Source organism: Pan paniscus, chromosome 5 (assembly GCF_029289425.2).
Source record: "Pan paniscus chromosome 5, NHGRI_mPanPan1-v2.0_pri, whole genome shotgun sequence".
NCBI lineage: Eukaryota > Metazoa > Chordata > Mammalia > Primates > Hominidae > Pan > Pan paniscus.
In genome coordinates this window covers 55608058-55629520 of record NC_073254.2, presented here as the reverse complement: position 1 = coordinate 55629520, position 21463 = coordinate 55608058, and the positions used below count along the sequence as shown (strand labels likewise).

Genomic DNA, 21463 nt, shown 5'->3' with positions numbered 1-21463 from the left:
ACCACATGGTCACCTCAACAGATGCCAAAAAAGCATTTGACAAAATCTAACACCATATCATGTCAAAAATACTCAACAAACTAGGAATAGAAGGGAATTTCCTCAAGATGATAAAGGCCATCTATCAAAAGCATACAGCACACTTAAAAGGTGAAAGACTGAAATCTTTCCCCCCAAGATTGGGAACAAGACAGGAATATTCACTCTGTACCATGTTTATTCAACATTGTACTAAAGGTTCTAAGAAAGAGAAATCAGGGAGGAAAAAGAAATAAAGGGATTCCAGATTAGAAAGAAAGAAAACCATCTATTTTTAGATGACATGATCTTGTATATATAAAATCCTAAGGAATCTAAAAAAAACTTAGATCTAGTAAGTTCAGCAAAGTTTCAGGATGCAAAATCAATACACATTCTCTAACTTGTCTGAGAAAAAAAGAAAAATATATATACGCAAAAATCAGTTGTATTTCTATATATACTTGCAATGAATAATTCAAAAATGAAATTTAGAAAACAATTCCACTTATAATAGTACCAAGAAGAATATGATATTTAGGCATAAATATAACAAAAGAAGACTAATATTTATACATTAAAATGACAAAACATTATTGAAAGACATTAAAGAAGACCTAAATATATGGAAAAGATATCCCAGTTTCATGGATCAGAGGACTTAGTATTGTTAAGATGGCAACTCTTCCCAAATTATTCTACAGATTTGATGCAATGCCTATCAAAATTACAGTTGTCCTTTTGGCAGAAATTGATGAGCCAATCCTAAAATTCATATGTAAATGCAAGGGACCCAGAATAGCCAAAACAATTTTGCAGAAGAAGAGTAAAGTTGAAGGATTCACACTTCCTGATTGTAAAACTTACTATAAAGCTACAATAATCAAGACCGTATGGTACTGGCATAAGGATAGACATATAGACCAATAGAATAAATGGAGAGGCCAGAAATAAACCCATTCACTTAAGATCAACTGATTTTCAACAAGGGTGTCAAGACAATTAAATGAGTGAAAGAATATTTTTTTAAAAAACAAATGGTGCTAGGACAACTGGATAGCCACATGCAAAAGCATGATTTTGTAACATGACCTCACATGATATACAAAAATTATCTCAAAATAAATCAAAGACCTACATATAAAAGCTAAAACAAAAAAGTCAAGGAAGAAAACATGAGTAAATCTTTGTGACCTCAGATTAGTTGATAGTTTCTTAGATATGACACTTAAAGCACAAGGATCAAAACTAAAAAATAGATACATTGACTTCATCAAAACTAAAAACTTTCGTTTTGCAAAATGATTCTGTCATGAAAGTGGAAAGACAACTCACAGAATTGGAGAAAATATTTGCAAATCAAATCCAATAAGGGTCCAGTATGCAGAATATATTTTTAAAACTCATAAAATGCAGCAATAAAAGGCAAAAACTCCAATTAAAAAATGGGCATATAATTTGAATAGACATTCTCCAAGAAGATATACTAGTGTCCAGTAAGCTCACGAAAAGATGCTCGACATCATTAGTTACTAAGGAAATATAAATCAAAATCATAAGATACCACTTCATACCCACTAGGATAGCTATAATAAAAAAGACAAACAAAAACAAGTGTTGGCTAGGCTGTGGAAAACTGGAAGCCTCTATCATTGCTGGTGAAAACGTAAAATGGTACAGAGGCTTTGGAGAACAGTTTGACAGTTCCTTAAAAAGTTAAACACGGACTTTCTGTATGACCTGACAATTCCTGGAAACGCCAAGATAGGTATATATGCAAGAGAATTGAAAGCCTATGTTCACACGAAAACTTGTACATGAATGTTTACCATAGCATTATTTATAACAATAGTTAAAAACTGGAAACAACCTAAATGTCCACCAACTGATGAACAGATAAACAAAATGTGGCATCATGTGCCACAATGTGGTACAATGGAATGTTACCTGGCCATAAAAAGTAACCCTACACCATAAATGAACCTTGAAAATATAACGCTAACTGAAAGAAAAGGCCATGTATAATAATTCCATTTATATGAAATGTCCAGAATAGGCCAATCTTTAAAGACAGAAAATATATTAGTGGTTAACAAAGGTTAGGGGAAGGGGAAATGGGGAGTGACTGCTAATGGGACCAGAGTTCCTTTTTGGGGTGATAAAAATGTTCTGGAATTAGATAATGGTGATGATTGTACAATCTTACAAATATACTATAAAGCACCGAATTGTATACCTTAAAAGGGTGAATTTTATCTTAATTAAAAAAGTGCCAAAAGGGAATGCCAAAAAAAAAAAAAAAAAAAAAGGATGAAGTAGTGCAGGGTGTTATTACCTATCACCACCATTTGTGGGAAAGAAGGATGCAGTAACTATATACTATTGCTTACATGTGCATAGTATAATTTTGCTAGGGTACACAAGGAAGTGGTAACACTGATTATCTCTGGGGAGGGCAACTGGTGTCTGGAAGACAGAGATGGGAAAGAGTTTTTCACTGTTACACACTTGTTTCTCTTGAATTTTGTACCACATAAATGTAACATCTACTTTTAAATATAAAAGCTGAACCAATAATAATAGCTACTAGTCACTGAGTGCTTACTATATGCCAGGTGCTTTATAGTCATTTAATCTTCACATTGACAGTCTTTTGTCCTATTTTTAGGACAAGAGGATATTTTAACTCCATCTAGAAAGGAAAAGGAAACTTTCTAGAAAGGAAAAGGAAAACTTCCTTTCAGAAAAGGAAACTGAGGCATATAGAAGATAAATTATATGCCCAAATGAATGCAGCTAATAAGCAGCAGAGTTAGAATTTCAACCCAGTCTATCTGGTTCCAGAGTCCTTGTCTGGACTGCTACTCTATATTACCTCCCAGAAATTTAAAGGAATGAGGAAGGAGGACAGAAAGTGGGTGAGAAGAAGAAAGAAAGGAAGGAAGGGGTAAGATGGGAGGAATGCAAGGGGGAAGATGAAGGGAATAGAGGGACAGGAAAAAGAAAGGTAGCAAGAGGGAGAAAAGTGGAAGGAGGAAATGTATAGATTAGATTGCATGATTTAAAGGGTAAGTACAGGCCTCCCTTTCATAAACTTCTCCCTTCCTGTCCTTAAAGTTCTGATCTTGGCCATTTGAAGAGAATAGTGAAGACTGGGTACAGGAAAGCCTAGTTCCCATGAAAGCCTGCATAGCCTAACATAATCTCTGGAATCAAATCTGACTTAGAAGCTCAGATCTACCATTTTGTGGCTGTGTTTGTTGGGGTAAACTCTTTCTAGCCTTCCATTTCTTCATCTGTAATATGGGATAATAGTACTTACCTCACAGAGTTGATAAAGGATTTAAACAATGTATTTCAAGCACAAGTAAGTAAATAACAAATTGCAGCTATCATAACATAAGCAAATTCACTCTATGGACACTAGATGATTGAGTTATAAAGTGTAAGAAATCAATGGGAAGATCATACTCAGCAGAAGAAACACCATTAAACAGATAAAGGCCAAAGATGGCAACTCCAAAGAGAAGAAAAAGGAAGAAAGCTAAAGTTAATACATACTCTGGCAACTTCACAATTTTACCTGGGAATGCCCAAATCACATAGCACAAAGGAGAAATGGATTCCCACAGCCCTTTGTACCTCTCAAAAGACTCCTTGACTTCTTAGGAGCCCATTACCATATCTGTGCCAAAAGAGGGCAACACCAAGGCACTCGCACTACCAGCCTTCCTTAAGTAATGGCAATTTCTTTATTAGGGTCATAGTTTTTCATCTGCTAATGGATCTCACCTTATAGAAGATGGAATCAGTTCATCTTAAAGCCTTCCAGGCCTCCCGTCTACTCCTGGTTGTAACTTCTGGTAAAGTTGTGCTAATGACTTTTAAGAGTTAAAAAAAATCTAAGTGGCATGTTTTAGAAAAAAATAGTCTTTTATTTTGATAAACATGTAGATAGCAGTAACTATAAAGGCTAGTATACTTAATATGTACATTATATCTTTAAAAGGAGAATCTGGGGCATTTCCTTGTGTTATATACAATAACAGAATCATGGTCCCTTCAGGTTATTGTTCTTTTGTTTTAATACATACATCTTGAGTTTCTTCTGCATCCTTGTTCTCCTTGACATCAGCCACTCTGTCAAATCCTGAAAGAAGGAACACAAAGAATGTCACAAATACAAAGAATGTCCTCAGCAATTACAAAGTTAAATAGCAGCCATGGGAAAGAAGATTTGCAGGCCTTTGAGGAAAGGAACTATATTCTTTCCTCTCCTTTTCTTGCCTAATCTTATCATTCACCTTCATAGACATTACATTGTGACTTCTAAGACCTTTTTCTCTCCTTAGTGACCATCCAGTTACTCCAAGGAAACAACCCAACTGCTTTGGCTAAAAGCAAGGAAGAACTTTCTATGCCAAAGGGTTACCAATACTGAAACAAAGAGCTGAGAGAAGCTGAAGAAATTGCTGTTTAACAATAGAAGGGATTCCTATCTGTCCAGGCAGGGCCTAGCACTAGGAAGAGGATTATACTTACCTCTGGAGCAAGGACTAACTCCTTACATCTGTGTGTCCCTTTTTATTTCAGAGGTGCAGCCTTTGACTGCTTGTGAGTAAGAATCTGAGACTGTCTTTATGTCTCTCACACAAGGGTTCCAGGAAGAAATGCTTACTCTGTATTCCTAAGTTTCTTTTCTAAGAGTTATTTTCCTGCAGAAATTCTCCTTTTATCCAAATCCTGGTCAAGCAGGTGTCAAAAGGTCTGATGCTGTTAGTCAGGGACATTAATTCTCTCTTTTCACATCTCATTACAGAGGCCTTAAGCTCAGATACCCGCTGGTGATAGACAGGGCAGGTCACACATTGAGAGAAGAACTCCTTAAAGTACTGAAAGGAAAGGAAGGTCCATTAGCTCTGGGATTAGTGCTTCATTCTCCTAACATGCCACTTCATCAGAACTTACAAAGGTCCTCATTCAGCATATTCACTCATGGCTGGGGGAACAGGAAGGAGTTACTGATGGCAAAATAAGCCTGGAAAACAGGGGAATTGGAATGTGTTTTAGACTCAGAAGGGCTGTAGGGAGCTGTGTCAAATTATAGACTGAACCACAGAGTACAGGTCCACTGAGCAAGGCTAAATGTTAATATTTTAATGATACTGGGTAGCAGCTGGCAAAGGTGGAAAGTTAAGAAACCCAGTCCAGAACTAGATGCAATAATATCGGGAAGGATACATAAGGTAGGTAGAAACTTTCTAGGTGGAGAAACAAAGGATTCAAAGAGTAAAGGGAAACAGAGCCAGTAAAAGGGAAAAAAGGAAGAGATGCAGGTGGTAGAAAGAGCACCATAGGGTAGAACTAAGTGAATCAGGTATTAGTCGAAGGACAGCTGAGAAACAGGTACCTCAAGGGTTTGGCTGCGAAGCTCTAGAGGAATATGCATGAAGATACCCTCTGGCATTTTCTGTAACATTAACACATGGCATTCTAGGAATCGGACAAAGCCATGTGCACCAAATAGCGAGGCATTGGTTCTTTTCACCAACTGGCAAGCCTTGGAGAAATAGTGCTCAAACAGGTCCCACTGTGATTCCTGGGCAAACCTGGAGGAAAAGAGTAACAGCTCTCAGCAATATCCGCTGCTTATCCACCATGACTTTTGCTTAAAATCATCACTTCTTTAAGGCTCTAAGACCTCATGGACAATCAGAATTGTGATGCTAGAAAGTGACCAAGGCTACTAACTCACATACAAGGAAACTTAAAAGGAGACCAATTATATTCAGCCTTGCTATGGGTTACTCTAGCAGTTAAATGTAACCCTAAACGTAACCCTTGACCTATAGGCCAAAACCTGTTAAAGGACAAGAGCCCTTCTAATAAGATGGGAGGGTATGGGAGGTGAATGGTCTTTAAAAGTTGGTTAGAGAGGTTCAACAGTCCTGTCTGGTGGGGAGAGACAGCTTAAATGACTTAAATGTCTATCCTTTTCCACAGCCCTTGAGTAAGACATTACCACATGGCCAGGGAGGAGTGGACCCCCAGCATGACATTGCTCTGAGAGGTTAGAACACGGCTGTGCTCGTAGACTTGAACGAAACGCAGACACTTACTAAAGGGCCGACACAGCAATCCTGTGGACAGAGAAGGTAACCACGCTAGTATATAATATCAGTGTAGGAACCAGGGTATAGAAGGTATGTGATACAGGGAAGGAAAAAAGACCCCAAAGGCAGACACCCCTGAATCACAACATGGTTCCCAGACTTTAAGGAGCCAGAGGTCAGGGGCAGAGGCCATGCCTGAGGGACAGGTTCATGACTGCCTGTATTCCAAACCTAGAGCCCCATCTGAGGTCTGAATCCCTCAGGAGTACAGCAGAGACCTGTGCAAGATTTACCTTTTCCATAGAGCAGCAGATCTAAGCAAGCAGAGTAAAAGCAGGCCAGGCCAAGGACATCATAACTCTGAGAAATGAGCACCCACTGACTCTCCAGTACATGGACACACAGACCAAATCTGCCGAGAGAGAGAGCCACTGGGACCAGCTAGGGAGTGAGGAGGATGGGTAGGAAAGGAAGGGATCTTACACCTTCAAAGCAGCCTAACATCCTTTAAATCTCTTCATAGCTCTATTTATAAAGAGAATATCTAAGCCTGGGATCAGACCCATCTCTAGGCAAAGGAGGTGGGAGATTGCCTCTGAGGCAGTTTCCAGAGTCTTCAGCTGCTGCAATTCTCTATCTCCCTGCAGATTTTTTTTTGAAGAAACTTTGTCCATGAGACCCAAGTACTGAGGAATACATAGTAGCTCTGACTCTGCATTTCCACTCCTGACTCTTCCACACTTAAGATAATGTGTCTGGAGTGGCCAAGGGAAGGATATCCCAGGGTGTGGAAATGGAACAGCATCTCCCTCTCCACTCCAAACTTCTCTGGGAAAATATACACACCCCTCTTAGGAAACAAATACAAATGACAGAAAATGATCTTAATACTTCTTCTTCAGAAATGCAGATCTGAAGAGAACTGAGAGAATCAGATTCTCCAGAGCTGGTTTCTGGAGGTGTCTGCATATCTCATGAGCTTGAAAACCTGAGGAGGTTTAAGAGCACCATGTGAGGTCTAGCTGTGAACATGTACTCTCTAAAAGCCCTAGACCCACCATCCCTAAGTCCCATTACCCAGCTTGATGGAGAAGTCAAGATGACCAAGGCAGAGCTTGGTGTAGGCCAGGGCCTGCATGAGCTGAGCTGTGGCCAACAACCCCTCCCTGGAGAACCAACATAAACTGCTTTTCTGAATGGCCATCTGCTCACAGTGCAGCCACTTGTCCTTGATGCCCACGCTCTGGGAGAACTGAGAGAGCTCCACATAGGTAGAGACAACCTGCAGGGAAACAAACACAGGGCAAAAGATTCCCATTGTATATTCATGTGACATTTCCATTTTGTTCCTTTCCTATGTAAGAGCCTATTATGGTGCCCTGCTGCTCACCCAGTCTAAACTCCTGGTATCCCACCACTTGCCTCCAACCCAGCTAGAAAAACATGCTCCTTCTCACCCCTACACTTCTAATTGGATCATTCTCACTGCCTGTTCTTTAAACAAACCACTTTCTCTACATGCTCCTGCTTTTCCTCTCCAATCCATGACTTTCCCTTTCAAAACACTGATTAAACTCCCTCTTCTTTGTTTTCTAATTTAAGACCTCTGATATTTGCTCCATAGAGCTCTTCAGGGCTGCTGCCTAGATCTCTCTATATAACTATGTGCACATTTGAAAGAGTTAGTGCTCTATATAACTATGTGCACACTTGAAATAGTGCTCTCTTCTTGGAACACTGTCTTCCCTAGCTTTCCAGGATGCCACGCTCTCTTGGTTTTCCTCCTATCTCCCTGGCAACTTATTCTGTTTCTTTTGCTGGTTTCTCCTTACCACTCTGACCTTTTAACACTGGAGCTGTTAACAAAGTCCCTGGACTTTTTCTCCTTTCTATACTCATTCCCTTGGTGTTCTCACCCAGTCCTGTGGCTTTAAACAGTATTTGTACACTGATGGTTCCCATATGTCTATTTCCAGCTCAGACCTCTCCCATGAACCCCAGACTTGAGTATTCACCTGGACTCATATTCCCCAGACTTGTCTCCACCTTGATGTCTAATGGGCATCTCAAATAAAACATGTCTAAAGCCTAGCTCCCAAATCTTCCCCCAAATCTGTTCCTCCTGCAGACTTCCCTATCCCAATTAAGAGCATCTCTGTCCCTCTAGAAGTTCGGGTCACAACTTTTCAGATTATCCTTGACTCTTTTCTTTCCCTCACATCCCAGAACTGATCCATAAGTGAATCCTGTTGGCTCTATTTTGACAAAAGACCACCCCCAACTTTTTTTTCCCTACCACAATAATCCAAGCCATCACCATCTCTTGCTTAGATTACTGCATTAGCCTCCTAACTGGTCTCCCTGCTTCCTCCCTTGTCCCCTTCAGGTTACTTTCAACACAGTAGACAGAATGATCTTATTAAAATATAAGTAGATACTGTCACCCCTCTTCTCAGAACCCATTAATGGCTTCCCATCTCTTTCAGAGTAAAAGCCAAAACTCCTACAGTGGCCTAAGGTCTGCACCGTTTGCCATCCTACCCCTTCCTGGTCCTTCTGACCTCATCTCTTGGTTCACCCTCCTCCTCTTCCTCCCCTCCAGTCACACTGTCCTTCAAATACAGAGTGTATGCCTTGGGCATTCACTGTGCCCTCTGCCTGGATACTCTACTCCCAGACAGCCTGGCTTTCTCGCCTCTTTCAGATATTTACTCCAATGTCACCTGCTCAGCAAAGCTTTCTCTGACCACACCTTGTTCAAAACTATACCCCACCCCTCACCTCACAGAACCCCATATCCCCTTGCCTCCACTTTATTTTTCTCCACTGCATGGATTATCACCTAACATACTGTATATTTTACTTATTATATTTCCCTGGAGTCAAGATCAGTGCCTGGCATATAATAAGTGTTCACCAAATAGTTCATTGTTGAATATGTGGATAAGACAGAGAGAAAGATAAGACACTAAAATGAGGAAGACACATTTCCTTTTGTTTTTTCCTAGGTCAGCAGTTTTAAATCTTTTTTAGATAACAGGCTTCTTTGAGAATCTGATGAAAGCTATGACCCCTTTTCTTCCTCCTGCCAACCCCCAAAGGTTCTTTTGAATATACACATAAAATTCTGCATTCAGTTCAGGGAGTTCACAGATAATCTCATACCTGGAAACCCATCTATAAACTGCAAATTGAGAAACCTCGCTTGAACAGTGTTGTCTGGGTTATTGGAGAATCATGCTAAAACCAGGAACTTGGTTTCTGAGTGAGGTCCAAAGGTAAAGCAAGGACTTGCTTACCTGGGCTTCATTTGCAAACTCATCAGCTGAATTCTTCTGCATAAGAGTAGCCAGGCAGGCAAACCTGTAGCTACTGGCTGTGGCCTCCTGGTTATAGAGCTGCCAGAGTAGGGAGAGGCAATGCACCTGCTGCTGCAGGACTGCCAAATTCTTACTGTTGTGAGGCGCAGGGTGGTTAGCACACGCTTATTCTTTACTAATGCCCAACGTTCCCTCCCTATAAGAGCTCCAAGTCTACTCATCATGAGGCCATCTACAGATGTTCAAATTCAGAAATAGTCCTTGGATCCCACTATTCCTAACCTCATATGCCATTTTGATTAATCCCACTTGATCGGGAAAAGTTCAGAGAGAGGTTTCAAAAAAAGATTCATTCTTTGAATCCCTATTTGCTACATGTAATTGGCTGGGGGAGTAAGGTGGAAGAGTTAGAACTGTATGCTATACACTTATCTGTTACATGCATATATATATGTATGCTGACTGTTACATGTCTTGTTATCTGCTTGTCTGTTAGATGCTTGAAGATTACTTGATAGAAAAAGAGTAGTTTTAGGTCAAAAAGGCAAAGCTCAGGCTAGTTAACTACAGTTTCAGGAAGCCTTCTCACTTCTCACTAGGGTCGTTTGGAGGTTGGCTCAGGGTACAGGAATGCCAATACTTTTCCAGGAATGTCTGGAAAAGGACACCAAACCAGGTCCAAGGGAAATTCCTTTTCAGCAGTCGAAGGGCTTTCCTAGCCAATTTTTTGGCTAAAGTGATACGTCCCATGTTGAAACAGACCTGGAGATGGGAAAAGAAGAATTAATGTAAATATAAGGTTTTGGATATAACACACTGGCTCTTTCATTTTGAGATGTGTAGTTGGGGTTACTGAGGTGCTAGAGTGAGCTGTGCTAGAGCATAGCCTGGTTAGCAGTCACCCTAACAAGCACCAGTATGGCCATAAGTGAGTAAAGGGTTTAGAAAATAGGATTATGGAGAAAGTATCCTCCTTTCTCATCTCCCACACATTTGTCAGTGGGCAGTAGAGGAAGGCTGTGATTTAAAATGTGATGCTGCTAGACTGAGAAGGGATCGTCATTTGAGTGGAGACTCAGATGCTCTCACATGACATAGAAAGCATCTATAATATCACCAAATCCTTTATCTCTCTTCCTAAACAGGTTGAATCATAGTAGATGTGGGGTGGGAGCTGGGGAACTACCTTGAAGTTATCCTGTATCTTCACATTCTAAGGCTGAATCCCTCAAGAAAGTGATAAAGTCTACGTGATTCTAGAACAAAGAACAATCTTGGGAGGACTGTACAATAACTTTATCTTATAAAGGGAAAGAATAATTATTTAACTTTGCTCTGAAGACCTCTTGGTTGAAGCATAAATAATGTAACAATGTGACAACTCTAATATTCCCTTTGGCCTTCAAGACATTATGTACATTAAGTTTACTCTCCTAACCCAATTATCTTAAGGTTTACATTAAAATTAGTTTACATATACTCCAATGAGCAAATTAGTTTATATCTACTTCAATGAATAAGAATGGATAATTTACAAAAAATACAAATGACCAATAAACTTAGAAGAATGATGTATGTTATTAATTAAGAGAAACACATTAAAACAATATAACTTTGTCTAGGAATTAGCAAGGTTAGAAAAGACTGGAAGTATCTGATCTTAGTAAGGATATGATGAAATGGAAAAAACTCGAATTGATATAATATTTTTGGCTGGCAATTTGGTAGTGTATTTGTGAATTTTAAAATTGTGTCTTAGCATTGCCACCTTTGGAAATTTCTCTTACAGAAACACTCTCACAAGGGGAGAAAGAGATACTTAAGAAGAATATTCACTGTAGCAGTGTTTATAATAATCCCCAAATTAGAGATAACCTAAATGCACCTGAAGAAGGGAAGAGCTAAGCTATGATCTAGCCAATGGAGTACTTGGCAGTTGTAATTATGTGGTGGATCGGTATGCACACCAAAATGTAAATATGTTCCGTCTGTACTATTAAGAATAAAAGCAAGCTGCAGGAGCAAGGAAATGTAGAATATGAGCCTATAAAAAAATGGAAAACAATGATATGGCTGTTTGTATACAGTTGGTGGAACATGCATACAATTACTAATTATGGTGGTGGGTGTAGGATTAGTGGGAGCTCTTTCACTTTCTACCTATTACATATTTCTATATTTTAAATGTATATAAACCTTTTATCACATTATCACATTTATAATCATACACAAAAAACAATGAAAAGATTTTAAAAGAAATAATAGGGTAACCCTCAAGGAGAAATAGCCGGCACTATTTCAAGGTCACTCCCTGCCCTCACCTCTGACAGAAGACGGCAGAAAGTGGCCTCCTCAAACTGACAGATCTTCACCTTCTGTTTTTTCAAAAATGAAAATGCTGAGGGTTGGCCCAGAAGACTGCTTGCCTTCCTCAAATAAAAGAAGGCCTCCAAACAGGGCAAGGGATAAAGAAACCAGATTAGGATTAGGATGATGCTGGGGTGAGATTAGGGCAAAGGCTGGAGTAAGGTTATGATGAGGGTCAAGATCAGAATTTGAAACAGATTTGGATTTCAAGCTAGAAACGGGAGCTGGACTGCTTGTGCAAGAGTCAGGGGCAGTGCTGGCACAGGTTGGTGCTATTCCATTACCACATTCCCACTGCATGTTTTTTCCTAAATCCTTTCTAGCTCTTCTCTCTCTCCTACTTTCTTCCACTTTTCACTCATGGTTATGATTGTAAGAGATCTCAATCACATTCTCAAAGTAAAAGGCTCAGCTGAAGGGCAGATTACAGAGCCTGCTCACCATATAATTATCTGACAGGTCCAAGCAGGCAGCCGCAGCCTCCAGCAGGTAATAAAATGCACAGGTGGTTTCTTCAACGACCAAGCAATGCTGGGTGAGGGGTAAGAGCACTAACTTCAGGATATCCTTACAGTGACAAGGCTTTGTGGTCAACAGGTCTTTCTCAGGGCTGGTCTGAGCCAGCTTCCTCTTCACTTGATCTAGGAACTCTTCCTCTGTTCTTTGTGGAAAGAAAATGAAAAACTGAGAGTGGCCACCTTTATTGGGGCATTACCGGGTCTCAAAGTCACTTTTTCCAGGAAGCCTTCCTGTATCATTCATTAATTATTTGCCTATCCTTCTCCTCCATTACTCCATAAAATTTTAAAAGTCAGGGACTACAGCTGTAACTGCAAAGCTCTATTAGGAATTTTTAAAAGCCGAAAGCCAATCTAAATACCTCAATCTAAATGGGGAAATACCACACTTGAATAGTTAAATAACAACTAAATATTAAATAAAACATAAAAATGATACAAAGCAATAATACATTTTTTCTGTTAGCATTTTTGAATTTTCTAATACCACATTTTAATATTATTTTATATATCATCATCTAATCCTACAACAACCCTGTCATTCAGGCAGGCAAAAATTACCTCTTTTAGGTCATTGAGGCTCAGAGAGATTACATATAGCTTCGTAGCTACTGAGAAGCCAAACCAAAACTAGAGCTTACCACTCTGACTACTGATCTAGTGTACTTTTCACAGGCACGCTGAGCTCAAAAGTCAGATCTCTCTGAGTTATAATGATCTAAAAAAGTGGAGACTGAGGAGGGCCTTGAAGGATGGTCAACATATTAATAGGTAGAGAGATGTGGAGGTCACTCAGCATTTAACAAGGGAGAATTGTGTGAGCAAAGACACACAGGTTAGTGTGGGAGTGGTTCATGTGGAATAGATTTTTGTTTGAAAACAGTAAGAAATCAAGTTAGATAAGTGGGAGGGAAAACTGTATATACAGTGGCTGGTGAACTCCAGGTAGGGACATTGAACACTGATAAGCATTAGAGACCCAGGAGGTACATGGTTAGGAAATGTATGCTCATTTTAATATCACCTGGGCTAAAATAATTAACAAGACAAATTTATAGCTGGAAATAAATATGCTACATATAAAATGCACTTAAAAGCTATTAAAATACTGGGTGTGATGGCTCACGCCTATAATCCCAGCACTTTGGGAGGCTGAAGCTGGCGGATCACCTGAGGTCAGGAGTTTGAGGTCAACCTGGCCAACACGGTGAAACCTCATGTATACAAAAAATACAAAAATTAGGCAGGCGTGGTGGCATATGCCTGTAATTCTAGCTACTTGGGAGGCTGAGGCAGGAGAACTGCTTGAACCTGGGAGGTGGAGGTTGTAGTGAGCCGAGATGGTGACACTACTCCAGCCCGGGTGACAGAGGGAGACTCCATCTCAAAAAAAAAGGTATTTAAAATAAGTTTTTCTCAACCATTATCCTTGATGAACATTGATGCCAAAATCCTCAATAAAATACTGGCAAACCGAATCCAGCAGCACATCAAAAAGCTTATCCACCATGATCAAGTGGGCTTCATCCCTGGGATGCAAGGCTGGTTCAGTATATACAAATCAATAAATGTAATCCAGCATATAAACAGAACCAAAGACAAAAACCACATGATTATCTCAATAGATGCAGAAAAGGCCTTTGACAAAATTCAACAATGCTTCATGCTAAAAACTCTCAGTAAATTAGGTATTGATGGGACGTATCTCAAAATAATAAGAGCTATCTATGACAAACCCACAGCCAATATCATACTGAATGGGCAAAAACTGGAAGCATTCCCTTTGAAAACTGGCACAAGACAAGGATGCCCTCTCTCACCACTCCTATTCAACATAGTGTTGGAAGTTCTGGCCAGGGCAATTAGGCAGGAGAAGGAAATAAAGGGTATTCAATTAGGAAAAGAGGAAGTCAAATTGTCCCTGTTTGCAGATGACATGATTGTATATCTAGAAAACCCCATTGTCTCAGCCCAAAATCTCCTTAAGCTGTTAAGCAACTTCAGCAAAGTCTCAGGATACAAAATCAATGTACAAAAATCACAAGCATTCTTATACACCAATAACAGACAGAGAGCCAAATCATGAGTGAACTCCCATTCACAATTGCTTCAAAGAGAATAAAATACCTAGGAATCCAACTTACAAGGGACGTGAAGGACCTCTTCAAGGAGAACTACAAACCACTGCTCAATGAAATAAAAGAGGATACAAACAAATGGAAGAACATTCCATGCTCATGGGTAGGAAGAATCAATGTCGTGAAAATGGCCATACTGCCCAAGGTAATTTATAGATTCAATGCCATCCCCATCAAGCTACCAATGACCTTCTTCATAGAACTGGAAAAAACTACTTTAAAGTTCATATGGCACCAAAAAAGAGCCCGCATTGCCAAGTCAATCCTAAGCCAAAAGAACAAAGCTGGAGGCATCACGCTACCTGACTTCAAACTATACTACAAGGCTACAGTAACCAAAACAGCAAGGTACTGGTACCAAAACAGAGATATAGATCAATGGAACAGAACAGAGCCCTCAGAAATAACGCCGCATATCTACAACTATCTGATCTTTGACAAACCTGAGAAAAACAAGCAATGGGGAAAGGATTCCCTATTTAATAAATGGTGCTGGGAAAACTGGCTAGCCACATGTAGAAAGCTGAAACTGGATCCCTTCCTTATACCTTATACAAAAATTAATTCAAGATGGATTAAAGACTTAAACGTTAGACCTAAAACCATAAAAACCCTAGAAGGAAACTTAGGCATTACCATTCAGGACATAGGCATGGGCAAGGACTTCATATCTAAAACACCAAAAGCAATGGCAACAAAAGCCAAAATTGACAAACGGGATCTAATTAAACTAAAGAGCTTCTGCACAGCAAAAGAAACTATCATCAGAGTGAACAGGCAACCTACAAAATGGGAGAAAATTTTCGCAACCTACTTATCTGACAAAGGGCTAATATCCAGAATCTACAATGAACTCAAACAAATTTACAAGAAAAAAAGCAAACAACCCCATCGAAAAGTGGGCGAAGGACATGAATAGACGCTTCTCAAAAGAAGACATTTATGCAGCCAAAAAACACATGAAAAAATGCTCACCATCACTGGCCATTAGACAAATGCAAATCAAAACCACAATGAGATACCATCTCACACCAGTTAGAATGGCAATCATTAAAAAGTCAGGAAACAACAGGTGCTGGAGAGGATGTGGAGAAATAGGAACATTTTACACTGTTGGTGGGACTGTAAACTTGTTCAACCATTGTGGAAGTCAGTGTGGCGATTCCTCAGGGATCTAGAACTAGAAATACCATTTGACCCAGCCATCCCATTACTGGGTATATACCCAAAGGACTATAAATCATGCTGCTATAAAGACACATGCACATGTATGTTTATTGTGGCACTATTCACAATAGCAAAGACTTGGAACTAACCCAAATGTCCAACAATGATAGACTGGATTAAGAAAATGTGGCACATATACACCATGGAATACTATGCAGCCATAAAAATGATGAGTTAAAATCCTTTGTAGGGACATGAATGAAACTGGAAATCATCATTCTCAGTAGACTATTGCAAGAACAAAAAACCAAACACCGCATATTCTCACTTATAGGTGGGAATTGAACAATGAGAACACATGGACACAGGAAGGGGAACATCACACTCTGGGGACTGTTGTGGGGTGGGGGGAGGGGGGAGGGGGGAGGGATAGCTTTAGGAGATATACCTAATGCTCAATGACGAGTTAATGGGTGCAGCACACCAGCATGGCACATGTATACATATGTAACTAACCTGCACATTGTGCACGTGTGCCCTAAAACTTAAAGTACAATAATAATAAAATAAAATAAAATAAAATAAAATAAAAAGAAATAATTTCCTGCCGGGTGTGGTGGCTCACGCCTGTAATCCCAGCACTTTGGGAGGCTGAGGTGGGCCGATCATGAGGTCAGGAGATCGAGACCATCCTAGCTAACACGGCGAAACCCCATCTCTACTAAAAATACAAAAATTAGCAAAGTGTGGTGGCACATGCCTGTAATCCCAGCTACTCGGGAGGCTGAGGCAGGGGAATCACTTGAATCCGGGAGGTGGAGGTTGCAGTGGGCCAAGATCATGCCATTGCACTCCAGCCTGGGCAACAGAGAGAGACTCCATCTCAAAAAAAAAAAGAAAGAAAGAAAAAAAAAAGAAATAATTTCCCTATAGAGAATCAAAAATTGCCTTTCCAAATCTTCTGTTAACCTTAATACTGAGTACAAGAGTCACCACTCCTCATCTGCAAGTGACATAAGTGGCTCAGTTTAATGGTCATCTTTCTGTCACTTTTGGTCCCTCCATGTTCACCCTCAGCATCTCTGTCTACCTGCAGCATTCACTTGAGAAGGCCTCCTGAGTTCTGGATGGCTTTGTCTGGAACTGAAAACTATCTGTAGGGAGAAAAAAATATGATTAATTCTCCATGTTTGGATGAACTGAGGACATTTTAAATTCCTGACTACCTTTCTTCTGCAGTTTACAACACAAAATTAGGATGGTAGTTTGTAAATTCCTTTACAACTACTTGTGATTCAAATAATAACTCTCTTTCTTCCCAAACCTTTAAACTAGTTCTGATTTTGAAGGAGGTGCTCAGTAGTTTCAAAATGAAGGAAAAATAAAGAATGTGTCTATCCTGGTTTGCTGGCTATCACTAATAGTGGAAATCCTTGAATACATATGGATCAATTTCGTGACCAGATCAGAGTGAAGTGTAAAGGCTAAAACCAAGTGAAGAAAATTGTGACAGTATAAGATACCACAGTTCCCTAGTCAGTGACCAAGAGAGCTTTCCAGCTTTACCTAGCAGGCTTTTAAATAGCCTTTATCCTAAAGATTTGACTCTTCTTCTAAAGCTGCCTTCTAATAGATCACAACAGCAAATATTAGGAATGATGTTCAGATGTTACCCATTGGAACTCACAGCATGGATGGTGGGATTGATAAGGAGTCTAAGAGGACTGTTTTAGGGAGGATTTGGGTTAAGTAAAAGGACTGGCTTGCTGATGATAATAATGTTAAATCACAGCTAAGATAACTGAGGATATTGGCAGCTCTACTGCAGTACATAACTCCAAGAGGCACCATCATATCATAGCCTCTGTAATAGTACCCTCTGGAGTCAGGCAGTGCCTGGTCTGCAATGGCAATGCACAAAGGCCTTGGGTCTGGGAAGCCTCCTTAGGGTTCTGCTGGGCTGAGAAGGTCTTGAGCCTTTTTACTATAGATGGACCAGGCTGTCTAATCCAAAGCAAAATAAATAAATAAATAAATAAACAAAACTGACCTCTTTTTATTTTATTTTTTTTAAAATTTTTTTGAGACAGAGTCTTGCTCTGTCGCCCAGGATGGAGTGCAGAGGCGCGATCTTGGCTTACTGTAAACTCTGCCTCCCAGGTTCACACCATTCTCCTGCCTCAGCCTCCTGAGTAGCTGGGACTACAGGTGCCTGCCACCACGCTCGGCTAATTTTTTGTATTTTTAGTAGTGATGGGGTTTCACCGTGTTAGCCAGAATGGTCTCGATTTCCTGACCTTGTTATCTGCCCGCCTTGGCCTCCCAAAGTGCTGGGATTACAGGCGTGAACCACTGTACCTGGCCAAAACTCACCTCTTAAAAGCAAAAAAGTCACACAGGAAATATGAACAATAGCACAATTTCTTCACAATACCAGACTTTGGAAAGCACAACAGGTGCAAATGCACACAGAGCTCATCAACCAATGACTAATTGCTCCAAGTCATTGGTCCACCTTCATAGTCATGATGTTATAGCTAGAAGAGGAATTGTATCATACACCAAATCCCTCATTTTAGCCTTTTGCCAACAACTATCTATCATTTTCCACATACCATCACCCCACCCCCAATACCAAACCAACTCCTCTTTTATCAAAGTAGGGAAAGAGGACTTGGTTGGGTCTTGATAGCTATCTTCAAGTACGGAAGAGAATATAACTATGAAAAATGGGGGAAACTACAAGGAGGCAGCTTACACCCTGATGAAAGAAGAAACTTTCTGACAGCTGGAGACAATGAACTGTTCTGTAAGGTAAGCTAACTGAAAAGGTTAAACTAAGATGAATGAACTCATCTGGGATGCAGTTTAACAGGATATGGTGAATATCTATTAACTAATAAAACCTTCTTCAGGTAGCTAACTCCTGCTTATCCCTCAAGATGCAATTCTGACATGATCTACTTCAAAGGAGAATCTTCACTGACATATTTCCCTGGCTGAGTTAATGGCCCCTTCTCATTTTCATTGCTTTTACCATGCCATACTAGAATTCTCTATCTATATGTCTATAGTAACCCCCAAAACAGATAGCTTCAGGAGTGCAAAGACCAAGGCGTATTCACACCATATTCCTTACTATAGAATCTGATACACATAAGGACTCAATGTGTGTGTACTGAGCTGAAAAATAATAGTAATAATCAAAACAATAGCTAAAGGGTATTGAGCAATCACCACATGTCTGGCACTGTTCAGAGCACACTATATATTTTAACTAATTTAATCCCCACAATGACCCAGTAAAGTTGATATTATTATTATTTATTAATTAATTTATTCATTTTGAGACAGAGTCTCACTCTGTCACCTAGGCTGGAGTGCAGTGGCGCAGTCTCGGCTCACTGCAACCTCTGGCTCCCAGGCTCAAGCGATTCTCCTGCCTCAGACCCCCAAGTATCTGGGTTTACAGGCACCTGCCACCATGCCCGGCTAATTTTTGTATTTGTAGTAGAGAGGGGGTTTCACTATGTTGGCCAGGCTGGTCTTGATCTCCTGACCTCAAGTGATCCACCCGCCTCAGCCTCTCAAAATGCTGGGATTACAGGTGTAAGCCACTGTGCCCAGCCCATGAAGTTGGTATTATTATGTCCCCAATTGATTGAGGTTAAGTAACTTGCCCAAGATTGCCAATCAAAACAAATATGATCTCTAAGTTAGTTTTTAACTCTGAGATTACATTTTTTTTAATCTCTAGTACTTCAGGAATAAATAAGTGGTTCTTTCTACCTACTTTTCTCCTTTAATCTGATTTCAACTTTTTGATGAAGAACTCCAAGTACACAAATACCCATATATCCTCTTTCTGCCTCCTGGGTTTACCTTGGGGAGAAGGCAGCTGCAATTTTTCTGTGATCACTTGTGTTAGCACTGAGCCAGTATCTCTGTAAGTACAGAATCGAGAGGTCCCCTTGGAATTCTTAGTAGAATAAACTGCAAAATGATGAAAGGGGACAAAGTCTCCTCCATGGCAGCTCCCACAGCGGCAGGCCAAAACTTGGAGAAAGCAGGCACATTCAAGGTGCAGAGCTATCTGTTGTTCCTTGGGCCAGAGCTCCCAAGCAGCTGCCCGTAGCAGAGGCACTCCAAATTCCAACACCTCAGTTTGTGGTAGGGATAATTCTTCTTGTAGCCTGAGAAGAGAGGCTGAACCACCATCTGAAATTTAGGAAAATCTAAGTGAGATTTTCCTTTATAATCCTTTGTGCTTCAATATGGCAAACTCCCAAGCACATGGCTGCTAGTGTGTAAGAAAATTCTATTTACAACTCTAGGCTAATATTACTGCCTCCTTTGTATAAAAAATTTTGCACCATTCTAAGAGTGATATTGACCATATCTTGTATAAAGTACAACAGAGAAGAAATGATCAGTGGTACAAAAAAATCCTGTACTTCTATACCACTGATTTCTTAATTGTTTCTCCTAAATTGAGGTTTTACTTCAAATTATTACAAATGTCAAATCATAGGAAATTCTCTGTTCAAATATAGGGCCCAAACATATTTCAAAGTCAAAGGGAAAGTATTTGTGAATTATATGTGCTTTGGGTAGTCCATGCTACCATCTTATTCTTTCATGTGGATAATTCGAGATTGCAAGCTATTTATATCTTGCTTTGTTCATGTCTGTTTCAGTGCCACATGTGTTTGTCTTCCTTGTGAGTTTCTAAAATTGGGGATGGTTTATCCTTTTATCTCATTCTTTGCACCTAGAAGCCAATAAAAGATTATGCCAATATTTTCAGAACCAAAAATCAAAACACAAATACTAACACCTGGGTTAAAAAGGAGCTAGAATTCCTGAAATGAAGACAAGTCTGAAAATACAGGATATTTTTCACTATCCATGGCTCTTTCATGGTTTAAATGATAATTTTCTCTCTGTTTCTTAGCCATAGGCTTTGAGAGAGAGACCCTCAAACTGGGTGTGGTGGTATGCGCCCACTGAGCCCAGGAGTTACAGCCTGGGCAACATAACAAAACTCCATCTTTAAACAAACGAATGAGAGAACCCCTTGATATATGATATTGATGGTCTTTCTGAACACAGATACCCCCACAGGGACTCTTTGTTCAGACCTGAGAAAAAGGGAACAGCCCTTCCTTACCTAACTTTGTCTTCTTCTCTTTGGTTCCATCAATGATGTCGATAGAGGAAGGCATTAATATGGGCTCAGCAGGAAGCTCTTGGCTCTTGTCAGACCAGCAGAGCACATGTATACCCACAAGAGCTCTCAAGACCTGAAGTAGCTTATTTTTATCCCAGCCAGGCAGGAGGTGCTGCAGCAAATCTATATGGAAGGAGTGACCAATGATTGCAGCACACTTGACCAGCAACTGTTCCTCTGGGCTCAGTTGATCCAGTTGGCTTACTGCTATTTCTGCCAAAATCAATCAATCAGTCAATCAGCAGTGAACAAGATTTCTACAAATCTAGAATATATCATGTTGAAAATCTGTACAGTTTTTTTTTTTAATAAAGATGAGAACTTTTCATCTACCCCTGTCTATTGCTCCCACCTCAATCCTCCCTTCTCCACTTAGCCAAACTTCTTTGCTTATGCTAAGAACAACCTCTGCTTGGGAAACTGAATTTGGACTGGGAAAACTGAATGAACTGGTGGCAAGCCACAGATTTGGGCTTCCTTGGGTATAATAATTCTTGTAAAAGGTCATGCCTCTTGCAGAGCCTGAAAGCGATGCCTGTTCGGGCCATTATAAGAGATATGGCCTTTAGTTGGTCCATGAGGCCTCTAAGCA

General features: G+C 40.0%; 1 protein-coding gene across 2 annotated transcripts in view; it reads right to left on the bottom strand.

Annotated features, from left to right (window-relative positions):
• Positions 1-3932: 3932 nt before the first annotated feature.
• The window catches only part of LOC100981424 (adenylate cyclase type 10-like), a 28369-nt gene continuing 10838 nt past the window's right edge, over positions 3933-21463 (bottom strand). For both annotated transcript variants that reach the window (XM_055113573.2, XM_055113574.2), the window contains 11 exons: positions 20812-21084; positions 19524-19859; positions 16732-16795; positions 12260-12479; positions 10041-10213; positions 9431-9584; positions 7209-7413; positions 6041-6158; positions 5429-5627; positions 4561-4910; positions 3933-4168 (listed from right to left, as the gene is read on the bottom strand). In XM_055113573.2, the coding sequence (XP_054969548.2) occupies positions 4719-4910; positions 5429-5627; positions 6041-6158; positions 7209-7413; positions 9431-9584; positions 10041-10213; positions 12260-12479; positions 16732-16795; positions 19524-19859; positions 20812-21084 (1934 nt within the window). In that variant the 3' untranslated portion in view covers positions 3933-4168; positions 4561-4718. The remainder of the gene's footprint in view (positions 4169-4560; positions 4911-5428; positions 5628-6040; positions 6159-7208; positions 7414-9430; positions 9585-10040; positions 10214-12259; positions 12480-16731; positions 16796-19523; positions 19860-20811; positions 21085-21463) is intronic.